The sequence below is a fragment of the Balaenoptera physalus genome (genome assembly GCF_965194825.1).
Source record: "Balaenoptera physalus genome assembly, chromosome: 18".
NCBI classification, from domain to species: domain Eukaryota; kingdom Metazoa; phylum Chordata; class Mammalia; order Artiodactyla; family Balaenopteridae; genus Balaenoptera; species Balaenoptera physalus.
In genome coordinates this window covers 80,840,096-80,863,110 of record NC_138899.1, presented here as the reverse complement: position 1 = coordinate 80,863,110, position 23,015 = coordinate 80,840,096, and the positions used below count along the sequence as shown (strand labels likewise).

The 23,015-nt window shown below is 38.5% G+C and overlaps 1 protein-coding gene across 14 annotated transcripts in view; it reads left to right on the top strand.

The window, feature by feature from the left end:
• IFT88 (intraflagellar transport 88) overlaps positions 1-23,015 on the top strand; it is an 80,906-nt gene that overhangs the window by 18,773 nt on the left and 39,118 nt on the right. For 8 of the 14 annotated variants that reach the window (XR_014256195.1, XM_082435104.1, XM_082435109.1 and 5 more), the window contains 9 exons: positions 1,057-1,147; positions 2,320-2,424; positions 4,362-4,464; positions 5,528-5,642; positions 7,502-7,733; positions 8,695-8,765; positions 9,416-9,529; positions 16,319-16,405; positions 21,621-21,720. Coding sequence is in view for 13 of the 14 variants with exons in the window: in XM_082435104.1 (XP_082291230.1) it covers positions 1,057-1,147; positions 2,320-2,424; positions 4,362-4,464; positions 5,528-5,642; positions 7,502-7,733; positions 8,695-8,765; positions 9,416-9,529; positions 16,319-16,405; positions 21,621-21,720 (1,018 nt within the window). In the remaining variant the exon portion in view is untranslated. The remainder of the gene's footprint in view (positions 1-1,056; positions 1,148-2,319; positions 2,425-4,361; positions 4,465-5,527; positions 5,643-7,501; positions 7,734-8,694; positions 8,766-9,415; positions 9,530-16,318; positions 16,406-21,620; positions 21,721-23,015) is intronic. The other 6 variants (XM_082435105.1, XM_082435112.1, XM_082435111.1 and 3 more) reach the window with 3 other exon arrangements.

Genomic DNA, 23,015 nt, shown 5'->3' with positions numbered 1-23,015 from the left:
CTGTGTTCTTTTTAAAAGTCCATTTGTAGAGAAGAGAATTGATGTTTACTGCGATATATTTGTAGTAAAAGTTTATTTAGGCAGTGATGTACATTCAGAGTGTTGTGTTTTATTGAAAGAAAGTGGTAGTAAAACAACACTGATGTTGTGTTTGAAACATGGCTGATCCGGGGACACTTCATTTGCTACTAATGAAGTCAGGGTTTTAAACTTCCTCACCTTGTTAGAAGTCTCTGTGGTGAGTGGGGCTTCCCTGGTGGCCCAGTGGTTAGAACTCGGTGCTTTCACTGCCATGGCCCCAGGTTCGATCCCTGGATGGGGAACTGAGATGCCACAAGCCACACAGCATGGCCAAAGAAAAAAAAAAGTCTCTGTGGTATCTATTTGGTAGTAAATAATTTTTCTCTCTTTTATGGGGTCTTCAGTCTTTCTAACCATAGATAAAGTTTTCATTTGCCATAGAATCTGCTTTCCTTTGGGGGTGGAAATGCAGCAGCGTGGCCCTAGAGTTACCTTATCATGTGTTTAGATCCTGGCTCTGGTACTTACTAGCTGTATGACCTCAGGCTTAGTACTTAACTTTCTTTCTTTTTCTTTTGGCCAGCCTGTGTGTCTTATGGAATCTCAGTTCCCTGACCAGGGATCGAACCCGTGCCCCTTGCAGTGGAAGCACGGAATCCTAACCACTGGACAGCCAATACTTAACTTTCTAAACCTCAGTTTCCCTGTCAGTGAAATGAGATAATGATAGTACTTGTATCAAATATTCTTATGAAGATTAAGTGACATAATTAGGGTAAAGCATTTGGCTCAAAATTAAATTACACTTACGCTAAATAAATGTTAGCTATTTTTACTATTATGAATAATTATATAATGTAGTTATTAAAAACAGTGGTACATTTATTCTTTAAGGCCACTTATATATTTGTCTTATCTGTGACTTACTCTTAAAGTTTATAAGCACATGATGGACAATGTTAAAAGTAGGTTAAATTTTGTATGTATTATTAGTGGTTGAATGATTCAAAATATACTTGCTTTTTTCTTTAACAGTCCAGAAGAAAAGATAAGACAATTAGAGAAGAAAGTAAATGAGTTGGTAGAAGAAAGCTGTATCGCTAACAGTTGTGGAGACTTAAAATTGGTGAGTTCATAAACTGATAAGATTCAAGATTATGAAGTGTGTGCATATGTATGTACCTGTGTAAGCACATGTATAGATAAATACTTTCATTTTTTTGTGGACTGGGCTTAGAGTTTTCACTGAAATAATTATTTTGAGAACCTGCAGTTGTAACTCTGCTTCATAAACTCTGAAGTCAAAACAATTGGCTGATTTTGTAATTTTTCACATCGGTCATTTAAGGAGGGGAAAAAATTCCATTGTATCGGTTGGCTAGATTTTGCAGCCTGGTGGGCTGCTGGATGGATCGCACAGCCTGCTGCAGGTGGAGCCCATGGCCCACACACAGCACTAAGGGCTGTTTTCTCATTTAAGCCTGACTGCCCTAAAGTATTTTGTCCTAAGTGAACTGCAAAATCGTGGTTTGCTTCTTGGCAATCCAACTCTGCTGCTTTTTTTTTAATTGAATCTTTTCTCTTAGTTTGCTTTGTTCACATTACTTTGGTCATCATACCACATAAATATAATTTCTGCGACTTAGTTATCAGATCAATGAATACCATTAGAAAGATTCAGTATAAGCTACTTTTATTGCTCACAGAACCTGTGCTTTTTTATCTAGTTCTAAAATAAAAATCCCATGTTTAATTAATGTGACTGTGGTCAGTCTCTCAGTGGAAATCAATAAAAGGTTCTTGGCATCCTGAGTAAGATCTGAGCAAAACTAAGGATCTGTTGTCGTATTGGGTAGCAGTTATCCATGATCCATGATCCAATGTCTGTATTTTGAGCATCCGAGAAACCAAACAAATCCACCTAAATTCCTACCTCATGAGATTGAATTAAAGCACCAAAGATTCAGGAGTTGGGAGGAAAAAGGAAGTAGATAGACATGGTCAGACCTAAAGGGGGTGGGAGGTGAGGTGATGGAGAACCTTGGCGGGGGGCAGGTGTGCTCCAGGTCTTAGCCCCCGTGCTTCCTCTTCTTTCCCAGAGAAGACACTCGGCCTTTCCATGCGGGAGGAAGAGCTCCCGTTTAAACAGTAGAAGGGGAGTTTATGGTAGGAGCACACGGGACATCGGGGAACCCAGGGGTAATGCAGCCAACCCCTGCTTCCCGCAGACACTTCCCAAATGCAGCAAATTCCGTGTGAGTGCTCAAAGGAGTTTACACAGTATACGCTTGATTTCAGGCCTTAGAAAAGGCAAAAGATGCAGGAAGAAAAGAGAGAGTCCTGGTGAGACAACGAGAACAAGTTACAAGTCCAGAAAACATCAATTTGGATTTAACTTACTCAGTAAGTATGAAGTACCTGTTGAGTACAGTTATCTTGGCAAGAACTTATGGATTCCAGAACTCTTTTTTCTTTTTTGTTTCTTGTTTTCTCTTGTTCTTTAAGCCTTATTGGACTTAAGGTGCCCAGAATTAGATTAATAATACTCTTTAGTTCATGGGACCACTCTTATCTTTGGTCTGTACAGTGATCTTCTTTAGTTAGTTAATTAGTCATTTTTAATAATGTAGTAAATACTTGTAAACCTACCAGCCAAGGACTCGTGAAGATTGCTAATATTTGGATTCTATTCAGTGTGGATACTTTAACGAGATTCGTTTTGTTTTGTTTTGAGGTATTATTGGGATACAGTGTTCTGTTAGTTTCAGGTATACAACACGGTGACTTGATATTTGTATATATTATGAAATGATCACCACAATAAGTATAGTTAACATCCGTCACCAAACATAGTTAGAGAGATAATGGGGTTCTAATTTATTTATTTATTTATTTATTTTTGGCTGCGTTGGGTCTTTGTTGCTGCGCGTGGGCTTTCTCTAGTTGCCGCGAATGGGGGCTACTCTTGGTTGCGGTGCACGGGCTCTAGGCACACGGGCTTCAGTAGTTGTGGCATGTAGGCTTCAGTAGTTGTGGCTCGCGCGCTCTAGAGCTCAAGCTCAGTAGTTGTGGCTCATGGGCTTAGTTGCTCCATGGCATGTGGGATCCTCCCGGACCAGGGCTTGAACCCATGCACTGGCAGGGGGATTCTTAACCACTGCGCCACCAGGGAGGTCCCAATAATGAGATTCTAATGTGGACTTTTTGGTCTGTGATTTTAGAGAACTTCAAACTAGGTGAATAAGATAATGTTCTGTGAGGAGAGTAGGGGGAAAAAACCAGCTAATTTCTAGCAAAATTTATTCAGTTCTGAAAAGACACTTCTTTGATATTTATACTGCTGTTTAAAAGGGTGTGTTTTCAGTAGGAAAAGTCTTCATACGCTAAACAAGTGGAAAAAAGGACATTAGAACTTAGAATAAGAAGAATTTTTAGATGTTTACTATTTATAGCTAATATTTTTAAATTCCATGGAGTCTTTAGATTTGGGAATAATTTGTGATTATTATTTTTTTTCCTTTAGGAACATAATTTACTGTAACTTAAAGATTTAAATTATAAATTTGCATATAGAGCAGCAATACTGTACAAATTAAGCTTTAAGGTATTCCACATGATGTTTAATTTATATTTACAAAGAGAGTTTGGTCTACTATCTTTCTTATTCCTTTTATTACCAGCAATAGTAATAATACACATTTATTCTTTGTGGGTCTTCCTGAGATTAAAAGATAGCAAATCCATTAATTAGAAAGAATACATGGAAAATTAGGTGAAATTTAGAGGAAAGCTCCACCTGTCTTTTTTTAATAAATTTATTTATTTATTTTTGGCTGCATTGGGTCTTCGTTGCTCCACGCGGGCTTTCTCTAGTTTCGGTGAGCGGGAGCTACTCTTTGTTGCGGTGCGCGGGCTTCTCATTGAGGTGGCTTCTCTTGTTGCGGAGCATGGGCTCTAGGCACGTGGGCTTCAGTAGTTGCGGTACATAGGTTCAGTAGTTGTGGCTCGCGGGCTCTAGAGTGCAGGCTCAGTAGTTGTGGCGCACGGGCTTAGTTGCTCCGTGGCATGTGGGATCTTCCTGGACCAGGGCTCGAACCCGTGTACCCTGCATTGGCAGGCGGATTCTTAAGCACTGCGCCACCAGGGAAGCTCCCACCTGTCTTAATGTTCTGGTTCATATTGTAATGCAAGGTGTTCTCTGTGTACTTCATTGCCTAATGGGTTGGGAATCTTGATAGAAGCATCTAACTTTGCTATAGTATTTTAATCTCTAGAAAGATTATAGGCAAAAGGGACCTAAAATGATCATTATGTGTCTCTTTGCAATATCTTTTCCTTAGGTTCTTTTCAACTTGGCCAGTCAATATTCAGCTAATGAAATGTATCCTGAAGCACTAAACACCTATCAAGTTATAGTGAAAAATAAGATGTTTAGCAATGCAGGTAAGTGTGTATAGTCAGTTTTTCCAATAAGTATAGTTCTTTTGTACTGTTAATTTACAATTTCCTCACTTTATGCTTTCTTATAATGAAATGATCTGTGCTCTGAGCAAATTCATATTTGTGATAGAGGTGCCCTGCTTAAAGATATGAAAATTCACACAAATACAAATGAAGAAATACAGTTGGTATAAGATATATTGCCTAACAGTAAATGAAAACAGTATCCTGTATCACAGGTAGAATGAGCCATGGCAACCTACAGAACATGCTTTCTCTTGTATAATTATCCACAAGAGACTGTTGTTTATATTGAGCATTTATATTGTGTAATTTTTTGGTCTCAGTATTAAAGTATATCAGAATATCATTTTCTTTAATATTTTATTAAACTGTTACATCATATAGTTTAAACCAGGTAAGTGTACTCTTTTTGTTCCTGAGCTACAGGCATCTTCATCCTGGGTCCTGGGGTGGGGCCTGTAGAGTGGAGGGAGGATCTGGATTATGGAGAGCTAATTATTACCTAAGATCCTCCAAGTCCTGGTGAGAAGATGTGAGGGATTATTCGAGTACGAGTTGGAAAGTCTAGACAAGCTTTCTGAGTGGACGTTGCATTTGAGCCGAGTCTCAAGTTTTGTAGAAACACTTTTTCTCATCAATTCATAAATGCTTACTGTAGAAAACGTGGGGAAAAAAGGATAAACTGTACATATTGGAGCTCTGGGAGATGCTGGAATAACGTCCAAAAGAAGGTCTCATTTTGAATTATCTAATATTTTTTAAGTCCCATGTTTTCGTAGAAGAACACAACTCCAGTTTTATAATGTCACTCTATTGTTTTCTAGCCATGTTTCCAGGAATCCATCTGTCTTAAGTTCCAATTCCTTGCAGAAGTTTAGTGTGCACATACATGAAAATAGTATAACTGTTTTAAAGTGAGAATTTTAGTTAATGTCTTAAGCTTCATAAGTTGAGAAGACCTTCAAAAAATATAAATTAAAGTCATCTAAAATATCATAGAAAAAGTAGGATATTATATACTCATTAAATTTTTTTTAATTAGGACGGTTGAAAGTGAATATGGGAAATATTTATTTAAAGCAAAGAAATTATTCCAAAGCCATTAAATTCTACCGAATGGCCTTAGATCAAATTCCAAGTGTCCATAAAGAAATGAGGTAAGTTTGTAAAATTTAAGTGTCGTTCTTCAGAAACAAGGTCACTCTTTTGACCCATTGCCAGTGGGCTGAGTGCTTTGTGGTATCTGTACATGAGAGGTGTTAGATTCTTGTTGTAGCTGTAGTACTTTGGTCTGTCCCCTTGTGACTACTTGCATGCATTTGTGTGAAGGAAGTTAAAGGTTGAAGGCATAATATGTGATTAGTTGGAATAAAACTAAGCTAATGGGCCTATATAGGGAATAACGCTGCGGGCCATTAGCACCATAATACAGCTTACTGCCAACACCAAATCAAACTGGTTCTTTAGAACATACCAGACTCCAGAACGCAAGACTGGAAACCAAGACCTCCTTACATTCTTACTACAGCTTGAGAAGGGAAGAGTGAGAGGAAGCGTTACTGTTGAATCTTAGAAGAGGGGGGAAGAGGGGGATGCTGGGATGTTTCCTGTTCTTACAGTATTTCAGGAGCAGAAACAGTAGATTACCTTATGGTCTGGTTATAACTATGGGAACATAGGAGGGTACCAGGATACTTACTGGTCATAATTTCTCCTAGGCACAATACAATGCCTCTGTGAAAGTTAATTTCTTTGTAAATGCCACTTTTCGCAATAATTTGTTTTCGAATTATGCATGATATCTCATTATCATCAACAAATATCTAACTTACAGAACATAATGCCCTTGAGGTACTTTTAACCCAGGTGAGGCCAAGAATTTGAGCATTTTAGAAAAAGATAATAATATTATATAGTATATGTTAAGTGCTTAACAATCCATAATCAAGAGGTAGTATAGTAATTTAGTTGAAGGAATAATTATTGAGAACAAGAAAGGTGAAGAAAGGCTTAATGAAGGAGGTATACTTGAGTTGGTTACTAAAGTGAAGACAAGTGGAGGGGTAACATTCTCGACAAAGGGAGCACTGTGAGAAGAGTCCGGGAAATACTGTGATCTGATCAGAGAATTAGGAGTAAAAGGATTTAGTTGAAACGGGGTTATATTGAGGAGTGGTTAGAAATAAGGTAGGATCACATTCATTAGAATGGCTATAATATAGACAGTAATTAGTGTTGAGGAAGATGTAGAGAAATTGGAATCCTCATACGTTGGGGATATAAAATGGCCCAGACACTTTGGAAAATAATTAGGTTGCTTTTTTAAAAATTAAACACAAATTTACCATATGACCAATTCCATTCCTAGGTATATACCCAAGAGAAATGAAAACATGTGTTATCACAAAGGATTGTACAGGAATGTTTATAGCAGCATTATTCATAATAGCCAAAAAGTAGAAGCAATCCAAATGTCCATCAGGTAGTCAATGGATAAATAAAATGTGGTATAGCCACACAATAGAATACTATTCAGCAATAAAAAAGGAATGAAGTACTCTTACATGCTGTAATATGGAGGAACCTCAAAAAGATTATGCTAATTGAATGAAGCCAGACACAAAATATCACATATTGTAACTCCATTTATATACAGTGTTTAGAAAGGCAAATCCAGAGAGACAGAATGTAAATTAGTGTTTGCCTGGGGCTAGAGGTGAGATCGAGGAATGACTGCAGATGGGCACAGGTTCTCTTTTTGGGGTGATGGAAATGACAGAGTAAGAATGTGGTTGTGGTTCCACAACTGTGTTAATATAGCAATAATTATTGAATCATACACTTAAAATAAGTGAATTTTATCATGTGTAAAGTAAACCTCAATATAGCTTTAACAAAACAAAACAGAAAAGAAGTAAAGTGGGAAAGAAAAGAAGGAAATTATTTGTGGAATGTCTTGATTGCCGTTCTAGGGAGTTCAGACCTTTAAAGCGAATCCATGTTTATTTTTCTCTAGGATTAAAATTATGCAGAACATTGGAGTTACATTTATTAAAACTGGGCAGTATTCAGATGCCATTAATTCATTTGAGCACATAATGAGTATGGCACCAAACCTGAAGGCAGGCTTCAACCTAATTCTTAGTTACTTTGCTGTTGGAGATCGAGAAAAAATGAAGAAGGCATTCCAAAAACTGATTGCTGTTCCATTAGAAACTGATGAAGATGGTAAATACATTTCACCAAATGTGAGTATGAAGAAGACTATTACGTAGCCAGCGCCTAATTACCTGTGCTTCTCTGTCTCCAGAAATGAGAAAGTTGGAGTGGATGACATTTCAGGTTTCTCCCAGCCCTGTATTAATGTGTTTTATCATTTTCATTTGTTATTTAAATTAGGTTGACACCAGGGCTATTGAAATAGGGCTAGAGATTATGGTTAAAACAGACTGCACAGTTTTAGTCAAAAAACAAAAAGGAGAATCTTAGGAAAAATTGTCATTCTTTAATGTTATTTTATAGCATACCCTGTGCACTTGCCTGTGTTGATACATCACAACGTATAGTAATGTCATTTTCATAAATTGAACCTGATAGGTCTTCCTGATAGGGTGTAAGGGTGTCGCAGCATAGTGGCTGGCCCCACTACTCAGTACTCAACTCTCCTTGTTCCTCTATATTTAAAATAGCACTAATTATAACAACCTACCATATAGGGTTGTAAGGATTAAATGAGGTAATGCATGTGAAATGCTTAAAATAGTACCTGGAACATAGTAAGTGCTGGGTAGATGTTAACTATTATATATAACTTTCATATTGAGAAAAAGTCATATATGTTGTGAAAGAAATCATCTATGTTTTCAATAGGAAGTAGCAATATGGATCATACTAAGTAATTGATGATCATTAAAGCATTTATATTTGAGTTAAGAATTCATAATATCACACATTTGTACTAACAACCACAGCTTCTGTGTACTTGGCCCTATTCTTTCCAGCCTGACCTTGTATCAACTGCTAAAATCTATGTTAGTTCAGTGGAGAATGTGATAGGTAATCAGAAGTAAGAAGAAAAAGTTTACGTAAGGGAAAATAGTTTAGAAAGATTAATATATTCTCCATTTTATACAGCTAGCCTAGTGGTGGGGTTGATTAGAAATCTAGTTCTTGATTCTTACTTCTGAATCACTCATTTTTTTCCCCCAGGATGACCCCCATACTAATTTAGTGATTGAAGCTATAAAAAATGATCATCTAAGGCAAATGGAACGTGAAAGGTAATATTTTGGGCACTTCATGATTAAAACTTAATAATGTAGTCTTAACTTCTGTAAGAGAGTTGAATATGCATTCTGATTATTTCTTTCAGAACTTGTTGTATTCAATATATTTCTTGAATAGTGCTGTCGTTTCACCATTTCTATACTCGATGGGATTCTTTTTTCTCCTTCAGTATAATCTCAGTCCTCATGCTAATCCCAATTATTATTACTCAGTTACTCTTACTATTTCTCTGTAATTTGCTTTCCCTCTGCCTCTGGTGCAATATTAGAACTTTGTTCATATTACCTTTGTTCAAAAATTTATGTCTCTGTGTATCTTTATCATGGCCCCCAATTAAATTTCAACTCCCAAAGACAAAATTCTTTTTATTTATTTCATTTCTTCCTTTCTCCGATATGGTACCTAGTCTCTGTCAAGTATGGCTTGCACCTTCTAATATTTATTGAATATGCAACAGGTATCTTAGAAGTTATATCACATCACAGAGGGCTCTTAGTTTGTTTTTTTTTTTTAATTGTGATAAAATACACATAAAATTTATCTTAACCAAGATATGTAATTCTTCATTTCAAAGGTAGTGTTAGGTGCATTCACGTTGATTTGTAGCCAGTCTCCAGAACTCTTTTTATCTTCCAAACTGCAGCTCTGTACCCACTGAACAACTCCCATCCCCCTCCCCCAGCTCCTGGCAGCCACCACTCTGCTTTCTGTCTATGAATGTGACCTGCTCTAGGGACCTCATGGAAGTGGAATCACGGTACTGTCTGTTTGTGACTCGCTTTTCATCCACGGTGTAGCCGGTGACAGGATTTCCTTCCTTTTTAAGGCTGAATAATATTCCATTGTGTGGATGGAGGGCCCTTAATCTTTAGGATTTAGTTTAACAGTAAAAATTAAACTTACACTTCTGGGAAGATGGAGTAGATGTACTTTTCCATGTTCTTCCCGCTAAGTACAAATAAAAACACCGGAAATTGTATATACAACAAAATGAGAAGAAAGGTAGAGACAAGAGGGCAGATCATCAAGGGACCCGGGGGCTTGAGGAACAGCATGGCAGTGATTCCCCTCACATTTCCCAGACTCGGAGCTGAAGAAGCTGGCAGTCAGAAAGCCAGGGGCTGCATTTTTAAAAAAGGCTCTAAGAAAAGCCAGAGGACAAGGTGAGGGGTAGGCTAGCAAGACAAAACTTTCAGACAAATGCCACAGAAAAAAGCTGTGGTCCCATCCCCACACATGCCAGCAACAGCCAAGTGGTTGCCTAGACTTCCACCCTCCCAAGGCTGTAAGGAGACACTCAGTACCCCAGCAGACCAAGTAGGGAGCAGGACTTTAATCCCCAAGGCCCTCATGGAGCCCCGCCACTCTGACTCTGTGGTGTAGTAGACAGCACGTGGGGAGCCTGGAACTCCACCCCACCCAGCAGTACAGGGCGCTTTGGACCCTCCCTCCTGCGTGGTGTCAGAGGGGCAGTGGGGAACCAGGGCCTCGGTCATCACTCAGCTGTAACAAGGCCACCCCACCATGGTGTCAGTAGGGACCGGGGGACGCAGGGGCTCCCATCCCACCCAGCAGAAGCAAGGGCCTCCTCCCATGTGGGTGTCAAAGCAGGCTGTGTGGCGAATATGGGCTTCTCCCCTTATCTGGCATGTGATGCGGTGGTGTCTCTTCTTTCCCTGCTACAGTGGTGTCAGGAAAGACAGCTAAAACAGAAGATTTAAATAAAATTCAGTCTTTTTTTTCTCTATGTCAATTTTCATTTTTTCACAATAAAATACAAAAGCATTCAGCTCTTTAAAGTATATCACTTGGGGCTTCCCTGGTGGCGCAGTGGTTAAGAATCCACCTGCCGATGCAGGGGACACGGGTTTGAGCCCTGGTCCAGGAAGATCCCACATGCCACGGAGCAACTAAGCCCATGTGCCACAACTACTGAGCCTGCACTCTAGAGCCCGCGAGCCACAATTACTGAGCCCACGTGTGCCACAGCTGCCTGGAGCCCATGCTCCGCAACAAGAGACGCCACCGCAATGAGAAGTCTGCACACCACAAGGAAGAGTAGCCCCCACTCGCCACAACTAGAGAAAGCCCATGCGTGGCAACGAAGACCCAACACAGCCAAAAATAAAATAAATAATTAAAAAAAATAAATAACAATATAAAATACATCACTTGCCCAAATCCTCAGAATCAGGGTGAAAGTAGTATTGAAGAACCTGAATGAACATTATTTTATTTTTACTTTTTTATTGAAATGTAGTTGATTTACTATATATATATTTATTTTAGATTCTTTTCCATAGGTTATTACAAGATACTGAGTATAGTTCTCTGTGCGATGCAGTAGGTTCTTGTTGGTTATTTTATTTTTTTTATTTTTTAAAATTTATTTATTATTTATTTTTGGTTGCATTGGGTCTTCGTTGCTGCGTGCAGGCTTTCTCTAGTTGTGGCGAGTGGGGGCTACTCTTCATTGCGGTGTGCGGGCTTCTTATTGCGATTGCTTCTCTTGTTGCAGAGCATGGGCTCTAGGCACGTGGGCTTCAGTAGTTGTGGCACGCGGGCTCAGTAGTTGTGGCTCGCGGGCTGTAGAGCACAGGCTCAGTAGTTGTGGCACATGGGCTTAGTTGCTCCACAGCATGTGGGATCTTCCCGGACCAGGGATTGAACCGGTGTCCCCTGCATTGGCAGGCGGATTCTTAACCGCTGCACCACCAGGGAAGTCCCAGTTACCTATTTTATATATAGTAGTGTGTATATTTTAATCCCAAACTCCTAGTTTATTACCCCCCCCTTCCCCTTTGGTAACCATAAGTTTATTTTCTATGCCTGTGAGTCTGTTTCTGTTTTCTAAGTAAGTTCATTTGTATCATTTTTTTAGATTCCATGTAGAAGCAATACCGTATGATATTTGTCTTTGTCTGTCTTACTTCACTTAGTATGATAATCTCTAGGTCCACCCATGTTGCTGCAAATGGCATTATTTCATTCTTTTTTTTAATGGCTGAGTAATATTCCATTGTGTATATATACCACATCTTCTAAAATTCAGTCTTATAATGTAAAAATGTCCAAGTTTCTTTTTCTTTTTTTTTTTTGGCTGTGCGGTGGCTTGCGGGGGGTCTCAATTCCCTGACCAGGGATTGAACCTGGGCCACGGCAGTGAAAGCCTGGAATCCTAACCACTGGACAACCAGGGAATGTCCAAGTTTTGATCAAGAATCACTCATCATACCAAGAACCAAGAAGATCTCAAACAGTGAAAAAAGATAGTCCATAGATGCCAACACTGAGATGTCAGAGATGTTAGAATTATCTGACAAATTTTAAAGCAATCATGATAAAAATGCTTGAACAAGCAATTATGAACACACTTAAAACAAATGACAAAATAGCCTCAGAAAAGAAATAGAGTCTCAGCAAAGAAATGATATAAAGAAAAACCAAATGGAAATTTTAGAACTGAAGAATATAACAGCTGAAATGAAAAGCTCAGTGGAGGGACTCAACAGGAGAATGAAGGGGAGCCAGGAGAGATTTGGTGACTGGAAGAGAAAATGGAAATTATCCAATCTGAACAAATAGATAAAACAGACTAAAAACCAAAATAACCAGCGCCTCAGGGATCTCTGGGACTATTACAAAAGAACCAACATTTGTGTCATCAAGTCTGGGAAGGAGAGGTGAAAGGGATTAGGCTAAAGAAATAATAGGTGATAACTCCCTAAATTTGGCAAGGAAAATAAACTTACAGTACAAGGAGCTGAAGAAATCCCAAGGAGGATAAACCCAAGAAAATCCATGTTATGATATATCATGATTAAACTTCTGAAAATTAAAAACACGAAGTCTTTTTTTCTTAAAATATTTATTTTATTTATTTGGCTGTGCCAGGTCTTAGCTGTGGCATGCGGGATCTTCGATCTTCTTTGAGGCTTGCCGGCTCCTTAGTTGTGGCATGCGAACTCTCAGTTGTGGCATGTGGGATCTAGTTCCCTGACCAGGGATTGAACCCAGGCCCCCTGCCTTGGGAGTGTGGAGTCTCAAACCCTGGGCCCAAAGGGAAGTCCCTAATATCACAAAGTCTTGTAAGGAGGCAGAGAAAACAACCCATAAGGGAAAAGCAATTAGAATGACAATGGGAAAGTCTTAAATCAATAACCTAAGCTCCCAGCTTAAGAACCTAGAAAAAGTATAAAATAATTAAGCTGTAAAGATGTATTGTACAGCACAGGGAATATAGCCAATATTTTGTAACTATAAATGGAATATAACCTTTAAAAATTGTGAATCACTATGTTGTACGCCTGCAACTTACATATATAAGTTTCAGGGATTTTATATATATATATATATTAATATTTTTCAGGTATTATATATTTTATATATATATAATGTACATCAACTATACCTCAATTAAAAAATAAAGAACCTAGAAAAAGAAGAGCAAAATCAACCCAAAAGAAGCAGAAGGAAAGAAATAATAAAAGAACAGAAATCATTGGCACTGAAGAGAGAAACAATACAGAACATCAGTGAAACAGCTGATTCTTTGAATAGATCAGTAAAGTTAACAAACTTCTAACAAGACTGATGAAGGTAAAAGAGAGAAGACCCAATTTACTAGTATTAGGAACAAAATAGTAGCTATCACTACAGACCCTGCAGACATCAGAAAGATATTAAGGAAATACTACAGACAACCCTGTACACAGGGTTGTAAATTTGAAACTTAGACAAAATGGACCACTTTCTTAAAAAATACAAACTACCACAACTCACTTAATATGAAATAGATCATTTGAATAGCCCTTTGAATGTTAAGGAAATTGAATTTATAAGGCAAATCTCCAGACATATATGGTTTTACTAGAGAATTCTAGAAAATGTTTAAAGAAGAATAAACATCATTTCTATACAGTTTCTTCCAGAAAATAGTTCATTTTATGAACTAGTATTACCTTGATATCAAAATAAAACAGAAGAGACAGAAAACTACAGAAAAATATCTTATGACTATAGATTAAAAATTCTCAAGAAAATATTAGGAAACCAAAAATACTAACAAAATAGGAAAAGAATTATGCACCATGACTAATTGGGATTTATCCCAAGACTACAAGATTGGTTTACCATCTAAAATTCAATTAATATGATACAGGATATCAGTAGAACAAAGGACAAAAGCCACATGATCATCTCAGTAAACCAAAAAAAAAAGGAAAAATTGGGGGGGAACAAAATCCATATTGGATTTTGTTTAACAAACAAACAAAACTTCAACAAGCTAGGAGTAGAAAGGAGGTTGCTCCATCTGATAAAGGACATCTATGAAAAACCCACAGTTTCACATTATAGTACTTAATGGTGAAAGACAGAAAAGTAACTAAAAGACTTACTTATCCAGATTGGAGAGAAGTACAACTTATCTCTGTTTAAAGATCACATGATCTTATACATAGAAGATCCTAAGGAACGCACTAAAAAAATTTACCACTGATAAACGAGTTCAGCAAGGTTCCAGAGTAAAAGATAAACATGCAAGAATCAACAGAATACTATAGAAGTGTGGTACACAGTGCTAGTGAGCTATCTGAAAATACTGTAGAGGGGTGGTACACACTGCTAGTGAGCTATCTGAAAATGAAATCAATTACATTTACAGTAGCATAAAAAATAATTTATTAGGAGTAAATTTAACAAATGAAATGCAAAACTTGTACTCTGAGAACTGTAAAACATTGGAAGAAATGCTAAATAAATGGAAAGAGATCACATGTTTATGGATAGGCACTTAGTATTGCCAAGATGGCAGTGCTCCCCAGATTACAGATTCAGTGTAATCCCTATCAAAATTCCAGTAGTGTTTTTGCAGAAAGTGACAAGTTGATCCTAAAATTCATATGGAAATGTAAGTAATCCAGAATAGCCAAAACAATGTTGAAAAAGAATAGAAAAGTTCGAGGACTCAAGCTACAAAGCCACACTAATTAGGACAGTGTGATAATACTTTATGTTAGAAGCATAAAGACATACATGAAAGTCAGTGGGATGGACTTGAGAGTCCAGAAATAAACTCTTACATTTATAGTCAATAAAACTGTCAGGACAATTCCATGGGGAAAGGATAGTCTTTTCAGCAAATGGTGCTGGAACAATTGAATGTGCTCATGCAAAAGAATGAAGTTGGACTTCTCTTTCACACCATACAGAAAAATTACTTCAAAATGGATCATAGACCTGAAAGTTAGAACTAGAATTACAAAATTCTTAGAAAAAAAAACATAGAAGTAAATATTATTGACCTGTGTTAGGCAGTGGTTTCTTAGGTATGAAAACAATAGGTAAATAGAAAAAATAGGTAAATTGGACTTCACCAAAATTAAAGATTTTCGTTCTTCAAAGTACACCATCAAGAATGTGAAAACAACCTAATGAATGGGAGAAAATATTTGCAAGCCATGTATCCAAGAAGGGACCTACTTCTGCAGTACGTAGAAGAACTCTTCCAACTCACTAATAAAAAGGCCAAAACCTAATTAAAAATATACAAAGGATATGAATAGACATTTTTGCAAAACTGATATTCAAATGGCAATAAGCACATGAAAAGAAGCTTAACTTCAGTACTCACTAGGGACAGGCAACTCAAAACTGCAATGAGATAGCACTTCACACCCACTAGTGTGACTGAATCAACAAGATAGATGATAACGTGTTGATGCGGATGTGGAGAAGTTGAAACCTTATATGCTGATGGTGGAAATGTAAACTGGTACAGCCACTCTGGAAAAGTCTGGAAGTTCTTCATAGACTTAACGTATGACCCAGCAATTTGTCTCCTAGATACATACCCAAAAGAAATTAGAGCATACATCCACATAATAACATAATAAGTTATACAGGAATATTCATAGCAGCATTATTCGTATCCAGAAAGTGGAAACAACCCAAATGTCCACAACTGATGAATGGGTAAAAAATATATGATCTGTCCATGCAATGGAATATTATTTAGCCATAAAATGAATGAAATACTGACATATGTTACAGTACACATGAACCTTGAGGACGTTATGATAAAGTGAAAGAAGCCAGTCACAAAAGACCACATATTCTATGATTCCATTTATAAAATGAAAGGTGAAGATTAGGCAAATCTATAGAGACGTGTAGTAGTTCAGTTTTAGTATTTACCACAGTTTCTGTAGTGGCGGTTTTCACCCTTTCATTTCCACGGACAGTGCAGATTACGCAGCTTCAGCTGCCGAGTCCTGTGTATCTCTCTCTCCTTCCTTCTTTCTCCCTCCCTTCCCCCCCTTTCTTTCCTTCCTTCTTTCCTCAGAATGCATCACAGACCAAGAACTGCTGACCCCAAGGGCAGTCATGGCTTGCTGATCGCATTTCCCAGTCATGGTTTTCAACCTGATTTGTAAACAGATTGCTAGCATAGCTGCCCGGACAGTGTTTACACTTACATGTTAAGAAATAAATTGAAACTCTTTTTATACCATATTTCTAAATCTTTTTTGTTTGTTTGATATAGGAAAGCCATGGCAGAAAAATACATCATGACAGCAGCAAAACTCATTGCTCCTGTAATTGAAACATCTTTTGCTGTAGGTTATGATTGGTAAGAGAGAAATTCAGTATAACTGGATGGACATGATGTTTTCTAGTTTATACGTTTATTGATTTAAAACTTTGTTATTAGAAAAGTAAATAAATAATTGCAAATATTGATTTCTACTTATCAAGCAAATACTATTATATGGTAAGATTAGTATAGGCCACTCTAAAAGTTCTAACATATTTTTCTTATTGTTCATGTCATTTTGTAAATTAAGTACTAAGGCAAGTGTGCTACATTTGATATGTGGATACATAATTGCTTTCGTTGTATAAATTCCAGCCTGTGCCCTCTTCCTTTTTACTTTATCTTTTCTCATTATGTCCTTTTTCTACCTTAAATTTGTCAGTACTGCTAAACTTTTTATCCTGAGTAATACCTCTCACACCTAAAAAGGCTATTGTCTGTGGATATATTTCCCAGATAGGAGTGAAGGGTTTTTAGAGCTGGAAAAATCTTAGGTCATTTTTTGGATGAGTAGTTGAATTTGTTTCTTCCACCCAGTACGACAATCCTCTTTATAGCGTCCCATGTAGGTGCCATTTATCCTCTGCTTGGATTCTTACGGTGTTCAAATCATTTGCTTTATTTCTGAACATCTCTAAAGGTTAGAAAATTCTTCATTGTATTGAATCCATAGTTGCCCTTCATGAAACTCTTTTCTATGATCTTTCGAACCAATGTAGAGTGAGTCTGTGACCTCTTCTGCGTGGTACCCTACCAGAATTTTTAAAGTCCAAGATACATGTACATGGTTAGGAAACCAAGTAAGTACAGAAGAGTTACAGCTCCCGTTTTCTAATTACTTTTCATGTTTCTTCTTGGTGGAAGTAACGTATGCTTTCTTTACCATATCCTCATTACGATTCAGATTCTCGCCATGGAATCCATTGTCTCCCTGGTTTAGTTTGTTCTGGAGGCTTCATATTTGGCCCATGATGTTTGTTTTTCTGGTGTCTCCAGTTACCTCTCTGTCTTCTCTTGCACTCTTTGCTTCTCTTAGGTTATATGGAATCCTCCCTCGGAACTCTCCCTGCCCCAGTCTCTGTAAGCTGTTGGTTCCCTTAGCCTGGTGTTGAATGTCGTCTTGGGGTTTACCTTCATGTCTTTCCCAGGTTGGATCCTCTTTCTTTTTGAACATCATCTTTATTTTTTCCTTGATTTCTTCTGAATTAACCCCCTAAGATCTGTCTGTGCATGTCTGTAAGTGTCTAGTTCTGTCCTCATTCTTGGTTGATCATTTATTTGATCAGGTATGATACCCTAAGTTGTAACTTGTTTCCTCTTAGAACTCAAAAAGCATTTCTTCACTGTTAACTAGCACTGTTGCTGATTAGAATTCTAATGGTAGTCTCATCCTTGCTATTTGTAGGTGACCTGCAGTTTCTTTCTGGTAATTTTTATAATTTTCTCTGTAGCTTTGTTCTGAAATTTCATAATGTGTTTAAATTTGTCTTTTTTTTTTCTCTATTTTCCTCTTAAGCACTCAATAGACCCCTCAATTTGCAGTCTATGTTTCCTTTCAATTTGAGTAAATATTATTTCTCTGCTAATTTACTTCCTTTTCCAGTTATAAATTTCTGTCAGTTGGATTTGGACTTCCTTGTTACTTATCTTTCTCATATTTTCCAACTCTGGTTCTGCTTTGCTTTCTGGGAGACTTCTTTGAATTTCTCATTCAACTATTCCATTTAATTGTTTTATTTTACATTTCCAAGAGCACGTTCTTTTTCTCTGGCTGTTCTTTGTCATTGTTGAGTCTGAGGGGAGGTCTGCAGGCTCCCCGTCCACTGTCTGGAGATGGTGGTCAGTGGTTCCCGCTGCCCAGCTCAGCGCTTCACTCCCCGTCCCTGGATCCCCAGCCTCACCTGGAGCAGGAAGCACGCTCCTCCGTGGCGCTTTCTTACCGTAGCCTCCTTTTCTCTGCTTCATAAGCCAGCACTCTTTTCATCCTTCCAGAAATTGTATTTCTCATGGGGGTGGAATGGGAAATAGTGCATGCCTGCTACTGTTTTGAATCAGAGGTTTTGCCAATTATTGCTGATAGTGAGATAAGGGCTTTCTTCAAAGTTTTTTCTCTTTTCAGGTAATCAGTTCCAGTTTCTTCATCCATTTCAGATACGGTGTGTTTTTCCAAAATGGCTGGTTTTCTACCTGACTGGTTGCTCGCCTAGTTTATAAACAAGTTCCTTAAAATGTGTCCCTGTATCTGTACATGTACTCCACATATGTTCTGATCAATGTATAGTACAACAAATCACTGTATCCCTTTCTGTGAACACCAAATGTTGGTTGTAACCTAAGATCTCCTTGATTTGGGAGACAAGCATCTCACAGTAAATGAACTCTGTTCATCTTTAATTATACGGAATAGTAAATGTTGTTTTACTGTTACTAAATCTAACCTGAATTCTCTTAATGTTTACTAAATCATATACATTTAATTGTCTAATGTTTCTAGCTTTTTAAGAAGATGATTATAGTTGTGTCTTTGCAATCTAGTAGTTGGTATGTAAGTGAAATTTTAAGTATTTATAAAATGCCGACCAGTCTGAGTGAAATTTTCCACTAACTTAACATTTTAACTTATCAAAACTAATTACTTTTGTCATATTAGACTTTCTAAAATTTTATTTTTGGCTGCGTTGGGTCTTTGTTGCTGCGCATGGGCTTTCTCTAGTTGCGGCAAGCGGAGCTACTCTTCGTTATGCTGCGTGGGCTTCTCATTGCGGTGGCTTCTCTTTGTTGTGGAGCACGGGCTCTAGGCTCACAGGCTTCAGTAGTTGTGGCTCGCGGGCTCAGTAGTTGTGGCTCGCAGCTTCTAGAGCACAGACTCAGTAGTTGTGGCTCACGGGCTTAGTTGTTCCATGGCATGTAGGATATTCCAGGACCAGGGCCTGCATTGTCAGGCGGATTCTTTTGCTGATTTAAAAATTTTCTCTTTGTCTTTGAATTTAGATAGTTTTATTACAATGTATCATAGAGAAAATTGTTTTGAGTTGAACTTCTGGGGTTGTCTCTTAGTTTCATGAACTTGGATGTCCACATCTCTCCCCAGATTTGGGAAGTTCTCAGCCATTATTTCTTTTTTAAAGAATTTTATTGAATTATAGTTGATTTACAGTATTGTATACAACAAAAATAAATATTTATTGTTTACTGCAGGCCAGTTGGAAGTTCAGGATAAAAAGTATCTGCCTTCAAGAAATTTACAGTTTAGCTAATGTTGGTTGTCACCTAAGATCTCCTTGATTAGCTAAGTAGATAATTATATTAGCAATCACAAAACATTGTAACTGCTATGTTATACTAATGTAACAAGCTATGTTTTATTGTGTGCTGTGTGATTTCTTAGTCCCAGTTGCTAATGCTAATGTAGTTTGTTGTCATGGTGTCATGGAAGGCTCCCCAGATTAAGTGACATTTGGGCTGAGGCTTGAAGGATTAGTAGGAATAAAAGTGGGGGAAGGGAGGGAGGATATTGTATGTAGAGAGAAGAGTGTCTCAAGGGCCAAGATGTTGGCAGCCCTTCTTATATAGATTCTTCTGGATAATTAGCCCAAAGGTTCTAAGGCATCCTGTCTGTCTAGCATGGTGGGAGCTTTGTTCCATCCTTAGGAAATTGAGAAAAAAAGTGACTTCAGTAATTTTCTGTGGGGCTTAATCCCTTTGCAGAATCCTGTTTGGTAACAGGAGGGGAAGAGCATCATGCCTTTGTCTTTGAGCCACTTGATTTGTTGATGGCAGCTCAGGGAATGAGTCAGCGTCTTAAATATTTCCGACTTTTCTGATCTTCCACATCTTTGGGTTTGTGAGCCCCTCTTCCTGGAACACCCTTCCCCTTTTGTCAAATCGATTCATCCTTGTCCCTTAAACCGAGCTCCCACATGTCTGGAATACCTTTCCTGTCTGGTTCAGTGTCTCCACCCTTCCATTCCTGTATTTCTTCACCATGGTTCTTATACCTAGCTCAGTTTACAGGTCTGCTTCCCCTCGAGGGCAAGAACCGTATTTTGTGTGTCCTGGTAGCCCTGTACCAGACGTAATGTCTCACACGTTGTAGACATTCGGTGACCATTTGCTGCGTGCGTCGTGGAATAGAGGGTTTCCCTGTTACTTTGGGGAGCCCTGCATGCTGCTTTGCTGAGAGGGTCCTCCAGGGGGGCCTGACAGGCTGGGTTTCACATCCTGTCTCACCACTCCAAGTAGAAGGGCTGTTTTATAAATCAGGGTTTAAAAAATGTTCTGCTTGAAGAAAGGGATCTTCTGCTTCAATAATTTTATTTTTTAATTTTATCTTTTAAAATTATGTATTTATTTATTTGGCTGCACCGGGTGTTAGTTGCAGCATGCTGGATCTAGTTCCCTGACTAGGGATTGAACTCGGGCCCCCTGAATTGGGAGTGTGGAGTCTTAACCACTGGACCGCCAGGAAGTCCCAGTATTTTTAAATTATTGGTCTAAGCCAGTGGCTTTAAAACATTTTTGAACCAGACCCTCAGTGAGAAAACGATGAAGCACCCCCCCTTGCCCTTGTTATGCACAAAGCCCTTTGATAGCTTTTCTCTTCTGTTACTTGAAAGGTCATGATCCTCAATTTGAAAAACATTAGTCTTGGTGCAGTGAGTTTTGGTAGCAATAGAAATTGGGCTCAAGTTCTTGGCAGTTTTCTACTTGTGCGATCTATTTTTGTATCTATGACATGAAATAATGCCAGTCTTTCAGGGCTGTGGTGAGGACTAAATGTGTTCATGCTTACAGGAATTGGCACATTGCCTGATGTTTAGTTAACAGTAGATGTTCTGTGTGCCCTGGGCAATGGATCCATGAAAGTCTGTTCAAGTTTGGACACAAAAAATTAAATATATTCTCAAGTTCTGTAGAATTTTTCTCACCATCAGAGCATTTAAGATGAAAAAATATATAGAAACAGTTTTACCTGTTACAAACTGAAGTTGTTTTATTAATTTTAAAATGAGAATTTTATTTAAAATACCATAAATAATTAGATGTGACAAGAGGCTAATGAAAAATTGGCTGAGAAAACGGGTTTGGAACTGAAGAGCTCTGTAACTTAATGCCTGTGTTGGAAGGAGTCAGGTGCTCAGTCCTACAGAACACTAGGGGCACTTTTAAACACTTGTGAAAAGTCACAGTTAAGAAAACCTAGATATATTAAAACAAAATAAAATAACCGTTTTTACCCTTTACTTTATAGGTGTGTTGAAGTTGTGAAAGCTTCTCAGTATGTAGAGCTGGCAAATGATCTGGAAATAAACAAAGCAATTACGTACCTGAGACAAAAGGACTTTAATCAAGTAAGTTTTAAAAAATGTTTAGATGGAAGTTAATGTTAACTGGTCAAAGCGATAATACCGTGAAACTCCTTTCCAGATTACTGTTACCTGTGATTATTCTGAAGTTGAATAATATTTTTATTTCTACCTTAACATAATTTCCTTTAATATAGCATGTTTTTAATTGTGACCTGTTTGTCCTGTTTCCTTTTTTTTGGCTGCATGGCATGTGGGATCTTAGTTCCCTGACCAGGGATTGAAACCAGGTCCCCTGCAGTGGAAGCATAGAGTCCTAACCACTGGACCACCAGGGAATTCCCCTGTCCTGTTTCTTAAAATATAAACGCTTGCCGTGTACAACATGGCTGCTAAATTACTAAACCGTATTCTAGTCCAGAGGTCAACTTTCCCCAGAGGTTTTCAGAGTGTTCCCTGAAGCTTGGAGGCTGCTCAGAGTCAGGTTCGTACCCGGGCGGTGGGGGAGGCCGGGAGCTGGAGCAGCAACCTGGTGCCTGAGCAGCTCTCCTGGCATCTGTTGTACGTGTTTGGTTTACTCGTTGACGTTGCGTTGGGCACGAAAGGGATCTGTCACTGGTCCCACCACTGGCCTGCCACCTGAGATGGGGTGGAACGGTGCTCCCCTTCCACAGTCTGCCTCACAGGAGAACAGAAGAACAGCTTTTTAAAAGGGGCCGGGGATCACAAAGGAGAATAAAGAGAATGAAACTTGATACCCTAGTTTATAAAACCAGTGGTTAGTAGCATATATGCCTGCAATGTAGAAAACTCAGCTCTTCCGCGTTTAGACCCAGAGAGTGAGGGCCAGAGGGAGCCCCAGTGTCTTTCCGCCATGCTCTCCTGAGCCAGTTTCAGGCTTTCTTCCTATTTAAGGACTTTCCGTTTTCCTGGAGACAGTAGAAGTAACTGACCCCTTTGTCGGGGAGGAGGGAGAAGGGCATCTGCCCCGAGGACGTGAGCGAAGGGGAAGCAGCCCGGTGCTCATGGCGTTGCCGTGTGGTGAAGGCTGGGGCAGCACACCGGCTGGCCCACGGTGCGCATGGGTTCAGCGTGCTTAATGATTGTTCAGCGTTTGTAAAGCATAAGAAGACTTTCTAGGTATCTTTGTGTCTGTTCTGCCATTTGAGCGTCACACCCTTGGGCATTAAAAATGCCACCGATGAAACTCTGATCCTGTTGGGATGCTGAAAAGTGGAAGTGAAGTGAGACAGATTGGTCTTTGCTATCTTGCTGGAGTCATCTGTGGACCAAAAAAATAATTTCGTGTCTGTGTGAGAAGTACTGTTACAGATAACAAA